We start from the raw sequence: 11,950 nt of genomic DNA on the forward strand, positions 1-11,950 counted from the left end.
GATTAATAGGTGATACATTTAATAGAGGAAGTGGAAATGGAGGAATGTTATGCATTTGTAAATACATAATATTGATTAAAATATTTTTAAAACATATAGTAGAGAGAGAAAAGAGGAGAGAGATAGGAAGAGAGAGGTCTGTACCACCTAGTTTTTGGTCAGATTGTATCACGTGATGGGGGATCCCGTGTTGATTGTTCCACTGAAAGTCTATATGGTACCATTGAATCCTCGGTGGTACTATTTATGCATAAATTTTGTACATCTGAATGCATATATAATGCCATTATGTGCAAATATATCACTGTATATTCAGTTGTACCATTTAATCATCCAATGATACCAGAATATACATTCATTTATACATATTTATAATTACATGAATACCCTTATTATATATTTTTACATGCCTAACATTCATCTCTTTAAAATCCCTCCCTTTAACAATAAAATAGCCTACAAACTTCTATCCGAATCAAATTCTTTTCCAATCCGGCAATCCCCGACTCTCTTGCCGTGTTGCGTAGGGACATCCCAAAGGCCCAAAATCTCGAATACTAATGAACTTCATCTAATTTATAAAGACAACAACCACCTCAACATTCAAAGATCCTTTCTCCAAGTCCCAACATTTACAATTATTTTTTTTTTCCAAAAAATCCCCAAACAATGGATACTGAACTCAAAAACCTCAACCAAAATCATGCTCATGAAGAACAACAACAAATCGACAATGGCGAACAACCCCTTCTCAAATCCGATTCAAAATCATCTAATGAAAGCACCAACAAAACTCCAGAAAAGCAGGTGACGGCAACAGAGTTAGAAGCAATGGAGAAGAAGTTCGCCGCGTATGTTCGGCGCGACGTGTATGGGCCAATGGGTTGTGGCGAGCTTCGGGTGAAGGAGAAGGTTTTGTTGGGTATTGCGATGGTTACGCTGCTGCCTCTGCGGGTGGTTGTTGGGATGACAGTGCTTGTGATTTACTACTTGGTTTGTAGAATTTGTACTCTTTTTTCGACGCCGCATCGGCCCGAGGAAGGGGAGGATCAGCAGCAGCAGATGGAGGATTATGGTCATCTTGGTGGGTGGAGGAGAGAAGTTATTGTTCGATGTGGAAGGTTTTTGTCTAGGGCTATGTTGTTTACATTAGGGTTTTATTGGATTTCTAATTCTTCCAGGATTTATGATCAAGAGAAATTGAGTGATGGGGTAAGTATTGATTTTTTTAATTTTTTTTTTAAAATTTCTTTATTTTAATGCAATTTGTTTGTAATGTTGTGGGATTTTGAGTAAGATTTTTGAGGCTTGTGAAATTGTTTTCAGTTGCTTTTTTGAAGAAGTTTTTATTTGATTGTATATGAGAGGGAGCCCCGGTTAATGTCAGAGATTAACATTATTCTAATTTTAACTCTCATATTCTATTTAAATTTCTGCTGGAAATTCACCTAAACAATACATCAAATTATGCTTGTTCATCGTCTTTTTCTTCAATGAATTACCAAAGTGCAGCTTGGAATATTTATAGAGTATGCTAATTTATAAATTTCATATAAGTGGGGTCGGTTATATGAACCAACATGAGGACTTCCCAAGAGATCACCCCTCATAGTACTACTCTCAATCAAGATTGGCAGCGGGAAATCCACTAGTAGAGTTATTTAGTTAAAGCAACTAATAATGTTTAATTTTACCACGATTAGTTGGTTGGTATAATTAAGGAAAGAATCTCTTGTACCAAATCAAGGATGGAGGGGTAACAATCGTAACATGTTTTGTTACCATTGGTTTCAGAAGGGTAATAAATGGTGGTAATGGTTACTTAGGTGTGTTACTCTAATTAGGGTAGATGATGGTTATTGTACATTGGATTCGTACTTGGGAAGATTGATTTTGACTTTTATCTTTATTTTTTTTAAAAAAAAATCATTAGATCATTAATCTAAATTAAGGAAAGAATCTCTTGTATCTAACTTAGCAATGGAGGTGGATAACATGTTTTGTTATCATGGGCGGTAATGGTTACTCAGGTGTGTTACTTTAATTGGGGTATATAATAGTTACAGCATTGGATTCATACTTGGGAAGATTGATTTTAACTTTTTCTATATTTTTATCATTAGATCATTATTATAAAGGGTAATACATGGGCGGTAATGGTTACTTGGGTGTGTTACTTTAGTTGTGGTATATAATAGTTACGACATTGGATTCAAACCATCTCTAATGGTGAGACTTGAGGGAGTTTTTTTTAGGAGAGAGAGAGAGTATTTTTCGCAAAGTATACCAATAAGTTGGTATCTAAACTTAGCAACTCCAAAAGAAAGTTGCTAAGTTTAGATACTCAATTTTGAGTCTCATTTGACAAAAAGTGTGGGCCTTTTATCAATATCATAATATATTTTGTAATTTATTTAAGTTTAATTTTATTTTACTTTTTAAAAATAACTTACAATATGGATTTGGTAGGCCATAAATTGAAAGTAATATTAGTATACTTTAAAGAGTCTCACCATTGGGAAATTAGACTTCACATGAGTCTCATCATTAAAGGTAAAAAATAACTCATTTTGTATTTCAATACTCAAAGTTGAGTCTCACCAATGGAGATGGTCTCATACTCGGAAAGATTGATTTAAACTTTTATCTATATCTTTTATCATTAAATTATTATTATGGAGCCTTGTGTCGTATATCATTTTTATGAGGTTCTATATAAGGATTTATCAGTTCCCCGGGAAGGGGAGGGGGTTGTGGACTTGTGGTAAGGAATGCCACAATAATGGGGTAAAGGCTTTAGTGTAGCACCTTGTTACAACTAGATTATGCTGAGAAATGTTGATTCTAGCTCTCCCTTTACTCCACCATGCCCCTGCTTTCAGGCAGCTATATCTATCATTTTGTATTAGCTATCTTTAAAATATCAATGCGAACTTGGAGTACTTGTCAGTCTATAATATCAAGCAATCTTTTATGTTATTAATATCACCGCTATTATGCTACAGCTTATAAATTTATCTGCACATAACCTCAAAAGACCCTGTATGTTTGAATGGATGGAATTATTGTTTTAATATGCTGTGATATCTGCTTCCTGCCTTATACCTAGTTTGGATAGTTTTTTCTGAATGAGAAAAGATGTATAGGAGGCATACATTATCAATGAAATCAAGTGCTTGTGGATTTAAAATTTTGCTGCTCTAAGTGAGTTATGCTTATACCTGTATTTTTTTTATAGTTATATAGATTCTAGTTTGTTAACCCAGAAAAGAGTTGATCTCTAACATCTGTTCTTTTTCATTTACCAGAATGATAGCAAAGATCAATTAGAAAGCTCCGAAAGGCCGGGAGTAGTCATATCAAACCATGTCTCATATCTGGATATCTTGTACCACATGTCATCTTCATTTCCAAGTTTTGTTGCCAAGGTTGGTTGATTTATTTTCTTGATTGATTCTGGATGTTTAACCTTTAAGTTTTCATTACCTTAAAACATTTCACTGACATATGACTGTTGCTGATATGACTTATAAAACTTCTCTGCTGAAGAGATCAGTTGGCAAACTTCCTCTTGTTGGCCTCATCAGGTTAGCTAAACATCTTTTCCATTACTGTATTTGAAAGCTTTTGAGCAAATTGTCTTCTGCATGTGTTGTTTCAACTGTTAAATCCCGCTTCTGTCTTTCCTAATATTGTACAATAAGTGGAGTTTAATTTACATAAAAATTGTTGAGTGCTACTTAAAGGCTGTAGAGTATGGACTTAATTATTGAGCGTCTAAGATGCTGTGAATTTGATCCAAAAAACCCTGAAATGAACATCTTTTGTTTTTCTCTGTTGCTTATGTGCTTTGGTCGCTGCTTGAGATCAATTTAGGATTTCATTGAATCATTGCTCTATTTTCTAGATTTGTCTCAATTTTCTGCCATTACCATTTAAATTTTATTAACTAGGCCAAAATGGTCTTTGAATGTCTTCGTATTTCTTGCTGTCCGCTGTCTAATCTAAAGGCCACTTTAGGGGAGCACTCAGATAGTAAGATGATTGGTTGTATATTTCTAAATACTTGCAAGTGTGATTAATTATGTGTCTTGTAGATATCAACTTTTGGGCATGATTACATGTACGTCAGTTGCATAGAGTCATCAAACATTTAACTGTAGTCAAGGCTGATTAGTCATTTAGTCATAATGGATTTTGGATAGCTTGAGCTTGTACTATGTTATGGTTTTACAAAACTTGAACTCAACCTATGTGATTAATTATTCTGGGTATTTGGTGTTCTGTCTTTCTCTTACTCTGATTTTCCAAGGCTCTAAGCCATTTTTGGACAAGTTTTATATTTTTGCATTGATCACTGTCTACAGGGCATATTCTGGCTCTAAAATTAAGCTGATTGTCCTCTATTATCTTATAGCTCTTCTAGCTGCTTTTATTTATCTATTTATTACTAGCCCTACACCATAACATTAATAAGAGTTTTTCCTTCCTCCACAGCAAGTGTCTTGGTTGTGTTTATGTGCAACGGGAAGATAGATCATCAGACTTCAAAGGTGTTTCTGGTAAGCGTGTTATCGAAACCTTAAAAATGTTCCTTTGTAAATTTTTTTTTCATAATTATCTTTAATAGCCTAAGGCTTTTTATTGATTCAGGTGTTGTGACAGAAAGAATCAAAGAAGCACATGAAAATTGTGATGCTCCATTGATGTTGATATTTCCAGGTTATAAAATGTTCCCCTATAGCAATAGTTGTGTTAGTTACTGTTTAATGGAGGCTTATTATGCTTTATGAAGCATACTTGTTAGTATTCATTGTCAGTCACAAATCTCACAATATTATTTGACTACATGCTTATTAAAATATACGAAGTAAACTAATTTTGATATTTTATTCATCTTCCTTTTGATTACTTTGTAGGATAATATAGATATAACTTCAAAATTTTATAGAGCATTGACAAATTCCTTATCTTATTTATGGTATTAATCATTGCATGTGCTTGAATGCCATTTGGACATAATTTTTGTTTTCTTATGTTTGATAGTAATTTGGTTTTCCTGTTATCATTACTTGACGGTATATGTTTACCTTAATTTGTTACCATCCTCTCTTTTTTGGCACCATTATTTATATTGCACGGTGGCTCGGTGCAAACAGAAAAAAGTCCACCGATCACCTACAGTTACCATATCTCTCACAGCAGTACTACTTTATCACACACCTTCATCATTGGCGTCAGTTACGTCATCCATGTACCTATTGTAATAGACCGGTATTACTGCTAACTTACTTCCGCAAATAACAGGAAAAATAGAGAGAAAAAAGATTGATTCTTTGGTTAAACTAGATACTCTGATTTTTTTTTTTTTTTTTTTTTTTTTTTTTTGTAAATTGTTTGAATAAGAAAGGAAAAATAGAGAGAAAAAAGATTGATTCTTTGGTTAAACTAGATACTCTGATTTTTTTATTTTATTTTTTTTTTTTTTTTAAATTGTTTGAATAAGAAGAATAATAAAGATGGAAGCTTGAATATTGATTGAAAATGGCAAAAAGGGTTACAATTATAGGTTAATGGCTTTAGGTTATTTCTCTCACAATAGCTTGAGGCTATCACTCTCTGACAATGGCTTTAGGCCATAATTCTCTAAGGTTTCCCTTCAATACAATCATACTATTATTCCCAATATCATTGGTCCAAACATCATAGGGAAAGCTTTTATGTCACTATTGTTGAACGTCAACATCAGCATGCTAGACTGTGCAACCATGAACCATACAATCAACCATGATCAAGGACGCTTTGGGAAAGAAGGAAAAAAAAATTAAGGAACAGCTAGACACAAAGCAAGATAAAAGAAGTATAGATGGGAGGAGACGGAAACTATTGTGACGAGATAGATGTGGTGTGATGGAGGAGAGGGGGGTGGGGGGGGGGGGAGCATAGTGCCTCCTGGTGGATTAGTCTTATAGTTGTAGATATATGTATGAATTTATTCCATATGACCATTTATAGCTGTGCGCTTTTATGGTTTCCCATGCTATTCGGATAGCAAACCTTGTCTATTCCCATGCTAAAAGAACTTAATGATATCACTTAAGGACAAAAAACTCATAGAGATGCTGGGTATTGAGTACCATGTATACTTTTGTTTTTTTTTTTGACCAGTAATATTAACTTCTGAAGCCTCTGCCATCTCAAGCCAAATTATCTTGGCTTATGAGATTATTAGGCCATTGCCTCCCCATGTTTCTTCAGTGTCCATGATAATGATGAAATCGGTGGTTAAAGTTATTCCATGTCCGCCCAGGCTTTCAATAGCTCTATTGCAGGTTCTGATATATTATCCATATATTTGTATTAGTTAGACTAAATAGGAATCAGACAGCTTTCTTATGAAAAGATTTTCTTATGGGTTGTCCACTCCAAGTTTCTCTAGAGAAGGTTTTAATCTTAAGATGTCCATTTATCTGGTCCAAATTGTTGATTGATCTTAGATTTTATTCATGCTTTTTCTTAGGTTCCTAAGGGCCATCTTTCTGTAAAATTGACTCTAGGTACTAGCTGGATACTGGGCTATCATCTTTATCTAAATAGGCAGAGCACATAAGAAGTGCCTCTATATCCTCCAGTCATAGGCTGAAGGTGGAGGTTCCACTTGTTATTATAAAAACTCTTCTTTCTCTTAAAGGTTGGTTTCACCATTAATCTTGCTTCTTATTGAATTTGGACTATATTAGTTTTCAATTTTTCATAACAAAAATTTATCCAAAACCCAGCTAATTCTATTATTCTGTGTTATCAATAATCATCAAGACTTGCAGATTGCAATGCTTGTTAACTTTTGGCTAGTGCCTTGTAATTTTATTTATTTATTTATTTTTTGGTTCCATTTTCGGGGAAGGGGGAGATTAGTAAGTGAAACATTATTGGGATGTCCTCTCTCAGGACCTGAGTGAAGTCTTAACACCATTTTTCTTGCACTCACCCCAATGAGATAGGCCAAGGCCAGGGTAGGTTGAATATGGTACTGTCTGTACTTAAGCATATCTGATCCTCAGTGGTGGCCAGCATGAACTTATGATGTTACGAGTACCTTTGTCATGATCAATTTGCACTGCTTCACCATTCTGTTTATCTTGTGATGCATTTGCTTTTATATGTATTTTGTACCTTACACTTTTGATTGATGGTTTACCTCTTTGTAGAGGGGACGACTACAAATGGGAATTTCCTTCTTCCATTCAAAACTGGTGCTTTCAGAGCGGGAGCTCCTGTTCTTCCTGTGATCCTAAAATATCCATATCAAAGATTTAGTCCTGCCTGGGATTCGATATCTGGAGTGAGTTTTATGTTTTTCATTTTTTTTTTATTGTTTAATTTTTAATATATAATGAAACTCATAATAGGATCTCTTATCTGCAGGTACGGCATGTAGTTTTTCTCCTGTGTCAATTTGTGAACTATATGGAGGTGATGGAGTTGCCTATCTATTACCCTTCGAAAGAAGAGAAAGATGATCCCAAATTATATGCCAATAATGTACGGAAGTTAATGGCTGATGAGGTATGGTTTCCCTTTGACTACTAATGCAGCTTAGTACTTTTGTTCATTTGGCATGACTCAGTTGGAATTTATTCTAAGTTTCTGCTTGATTTGAACCTTTCCAGACTTCACTAGTGTCTATGTGAGTTATGAGGGTTTTTTTTTTTTTTCTTTTTTTTGAGGGGGGTCTTTGCTGAGTTTTTATTTATTTATTTATTTTATTTTATTTCTAGTTATGCTAATAAGCATATTGTTGTAATGTCCAAACTAGGTTGTGGTTGCATTTGTCAAATTAGATTCAATTGACAATAAAATGCTCGTGTAATTGAAACAACTACTTATAATTTTGGTTGCTCAAACACGATCCTTTGGAATACCTGTGGTGATGGAAGTTAAGATATTAGAGATGTAAAAAGAAGAGAAATTTTCTCCTTAAGATTGCTTTCTGGTTTTTTTCAAAAACCATTTCTGAAATTTAATGAAGAGATTACAAATCATCTCAATTTCTTAGGATTCCCCATTTGAATATCGTGCAAAGCTCCTGCCACCGTAACCCATACAAAGGTCAATGGTGCTACTGGCCTACAGACATCAGTGTAATTATTGCTACAAGGAAAGAGTTTGAAGTTATAATGCTATGCATGGATTTCAAATGAAGATAATGTAAAGCATTTCCCTTTAATGTAAAGGGTTTTTTGGACTGTTCAACCTATCTTCAATCTCTCACTTTTGCTCCACCACATTCTCACTCACTCTCATGTGTTGCCACCACGACTTGCTGTTATCAAGATGTAGAACAAAGCACCTTCCATTAGTCTTGTATCCACAATTGTCATCTTTCCACTACGATCTTCTGCATGTTAGCAATGCCTCGTCATTTCTTTCAGAATTTCGATTTCTAAAAGGGTGGAGAAAATGATGTGGATGTAAAAGGGGAAAGGGGATATTTTTTAAAAAAGTCTTTGTATATACATTGCATGTCAATCCAATGAGAAGGTTCTTAAAATGAGAAGGATATATGTGCAAAAGTTTTACACTAAATATGCATATTTTTTTCTAATAAATGTGCAAATTTGATTTTTGAGCTGACAAAATTTCAATTAAAACAAAAATTTTGCAAATAATATTCAAATTTTTTGCATATCTAACTTTAAGTCTTTTTTTGCACATTTTGTCCAAAAATATGCATATGCAGTACAAAAATTATACACATGAAATCATTCTCATCCTTCTCATTTTGACTTTTTGAGGAACTCTTTTCATTTGACATATCTTAAACGAATATGTATACTATTTTGGTATTTTTAAACTATGTAAAGCTTAGAATTTTAATGTATTTAAAGTAAGAAGGCAAATTTGTCAGGAAAAAACTTTTAAAGGGACTTTTTTGTCCAAAAAAACCATTTTTTTTTGCCAAAGAAAACCTTTTAATTTTTTTTTTTGTTCAAGACAACCAAAACCCACTTTTCGACGTTGACTCACCATTCTCCGGCGTTGACCACGTATTTTACAACATGTGCGACGCACATGACCCCTATTTTCCTAATTACACCCCACTTTGCCTAATCTCACACCCTTTTCCCTCCAATTAAACACTCTCTCTCCTACTCTCTCTCTCTCTCTCTCCTACTCTCTTGTCCCAACTCCAAATTTGCATGCAATGAATTTTCTCCCAGGATTATCATGGGTCCATGAAGTCCTCTTCGCAACAGGAAAACCACAACCACACCTCGTAACACCTCCTCGACCCATAGTCGCTGCATAATTGAGAAAAATTAAAAAGGGAAAAAAAACCCTAATTCTCAATCAAGAATAAAAAAAGTCAGTGTTACACAAATTAATCACTTACTTGTTGTCGAAAATTGGTGATAAAGCCTTCTACTGCTTCGATTTTGCTGCACTCCAACAATGGCGTGAGAATTTGAGAACACAGAGGAAAGAAGGTGAAATAGAATATAGAGAGTAGGAGAGAGAGAGAGAGTAGGAGAGAGAGTGTTTAATTGGAGGGAAAAGGGTGTTAAATTAGGCAAAGTGGGGTGTAATTAGGAAAATAGGGGACATGTGCATGACACATGTTGTAAAACACATGGTCAACGCCGGAAAATGGTGAGTCAACGTCGGAAAGTGGGTTTTGGCTTTCTTGAACAAAATTTTTTTTTAAAAGGTTTTCTTTGGCCAAAAAAATTTAAAAAGTTTTTTCTGACAAAAAGGTCACTTTAAAAGGTTTTTCCTGAGAAATTTGTGTTCGAGTATTTGTTATGAACTTAGGTTGCCTTTTATTTTCTTTAGTTTAGGTTCTCATAACCCTCTATTCCTCTAATATCCTATGTTTTTGTCAGCCTAATTTAGAGAGAGTTTCAGGCTCTCACAACATATTGTACTAGTATATTACTGCTTGAGGCATAATGCAACTTACTTTAGCCATCTGCTCCAAATGGCCTGTTATATCTGTAGCTTTAACCTCTTTGATATCCTGTTTATTGATTTGTTTAGCTCTGAGCTCAGAAATTGCCCAATTGAGTTATTGCACCGCCATTAATGGAATGCTGCAAGTCACATCAGATTAGAGAAGAGAGAGGGAGAAGAAATAAGGGGGAATGAATTAGGGTCAATTGGAATTGGAAGTTTAAGGGAGAAAAAGACAAAATTAAAGGGGGTTTTAAAGTCACGTGATGGTCAATGGCCGGAAAATAGGATATAAGGACCTTTTTTTGCCACCATATTTATATAAAGACCTTTTCCACAAAGTCGACCACATAAGAGGACCTTTCGGACAATTTTTTCCAATATAGAATGTATAAGGCAGCTTGTAATATTTTTCTTATAAAAGCTATTTTTGTCTTTTTTGTAAAGTACTATAAAATATCCTGGCAAGTACTCAGTGTCTTTGATGAGTATTACAGAATTGAAGTAGTGTCTTGGGGGATGCTATGCACCCGAGCAAGATTAATAAAGGAAAGGGCAGCTTTTTCACTTGTTTAGTTTACCATCTAGTAGCTAAAATTTCTTTTTTCAGATCTGTAATTTTCATAGAAATCTTCTTTTCAGCTCCTTCATTGCCAACAAGTGGGATGAGTTTATTCTTAACTGATCTAGTCCCTTATACATTGCCAAAGTGATTTGTTATTCTGGTTAACTCATTTGTGCTAAACTTGTATTCCTAGCTATCTAACTCTGATACATTGTGTTGGATGGTGTTTTTTATTTTTGTCAAATCAAACATACAATGTCATCTGATTCAATAAAATTCTTAAGCTGAATCTTGTTTCACCATGGTATATTATTATTTCTATAACTGAAGCACCATCTGTAAGCATTGTGGCATCTTTTACCGGTTTACTTTCTGTATTTTATTTTCGAAGCATTTTGGTTTCTTATGATATTGTTATGTTCATGTGCAGGGTAATATGACACTGTCAGATATTGGATTGCCTGAGAAACGGATATATCATGCAGCCCTCAATGGTAATAATAGCCTGCGTAGTGTTTCCCGTCCGAAAACCGATTGAATCTATCTCATGGCCTCCTCAATTGATTCCTAGCTTCTGCTAGTCTGACTTATTGATGTTTATGAGTGTACAGCCATTGCAGCTGTTTGATATATACTTGAAAAAATTTAATAAACTGTCTGGTGTATGCTGTGTATATTTATGTACTGAACTTGATTGAAATTATTAAAGACGCTCTTGTTTTTAATTTTTATTTTCCTCTTAAGAATTGTGAATACAGTAAATCTGAAGCGACTTTCTCGTGTTCCTGCAGGTTTTTTATGTCAAAGATAATTTGGGTTCGCCTCTGTATGTTCATTGTCTTGTGATTGTTTAAAGAAGTTATAGGGGGGGAAAAGAGGAAATTATACACATTAACTTCTTATTGCATTCATCTTTGTCCTCTAAAGAGTAAAGAGTGCTGAAATATGGGTTTCTGCTTATACTCTGCCAACTTTGGTAACAAAGATGGCAAGCCAGCGCTTGTAACCACAGTTCTCCCATCACCTGAGGGTTTGGAATTCCAGGATGCATATCTTCTATATGAAGTGAAAAGCCTCTGTATTTTTGTCAGGGTTGTTTTACTTTTGGTTTTTCTGAGCACCCAGGAAGTTATGCTAGTTTTAACATAGTAGCAAAAGATTTGATGCTACTATGGTAGTGATGTAACCTCGTCATGGCCTTGTGGAATATGCTGTTGAGAGAATTAAACTGTTTGGCAAGGAATTATGGGGTTATGGGATATGCTACATGTGCATTTCCATGCTTATATGTTGTACTAACATTACAGTGACTTCGCATTGTTGCTGATACTGATACCCGTACAGACCAATCTTAATGTATAGATAATAGGCGTCATAATTAATTGCAAAAGAGACCTCCATCCTCGTTTATTTATTGCAGTTTTGCTCATGCAT

At 34.5% G+C, this 11,950-nt stretch overlaps 1 protein-coding gene across 2 annotated transcripts; it reads left to right on the forward strand.

The window, feature by feature from the left end:
• Positions 1 to 455: 455 nt before the first annotated feature.
• On the forward strand, positions 456 to 11,945 carry LOC110711247 (lysophospholipid acyltransferase LPEAT1-like). Of its 2 annotated transcripts, XM_021889623.1 has the most exons (9): positions 456 to 1,212; positions 3,309 to 3,428; positions 3,550 to 3,587; positions 4,498 to 4,562; positions 4,654 to 4,722; positions 7,209 to 7,342; positions 7,426 to 7,566; positions 10,947 to 11,010; positions 11,308 to 11,945. In XM_021889623.1, exons 1-9 carry the CDS (start codon positions 670 to 672, stop codon positions 11,325 to 11,327), a joined length of 1,194 nt encoding a protein of 397 aa, XP_021745315.1. In that variant the 5' UTR covers positions 456 to 669; the 3' UTR covers positions 11,328 to 11,945. The 2 variants fall into 2 exon arrangements, with proteins under 2 accessions (XP_021745315.1, XP_021745314.1); XM_021889622.1 differs by lacking the exon at positions 11,308 to 11,945 and having other exon boundaries at positions 457 to 1,212; positions 10,947 to 11,278.
• The last annotated feature ends 5 nt before the right edge of the window (positions 11,946 to 11,950 follow it).

The sequence above is a fragment of the Chenopodium quinoa genome, unplaced genomic scaffold (assembly GCF_001683475.1).
Source record: "Chenopodium quinoa cultivar QQ74 unplaced genomic scaffold, ASM168347v1, whole genome shotgun sequence".
NCBI classification, from domain to species: domain Eukaryota; kingdom Viridiplantae; phylum Streptophyta; class Magnoliopsida; order Caryophyllales; family Amaranthaceae; genus Chenopodium; species Chenopodium quinoa.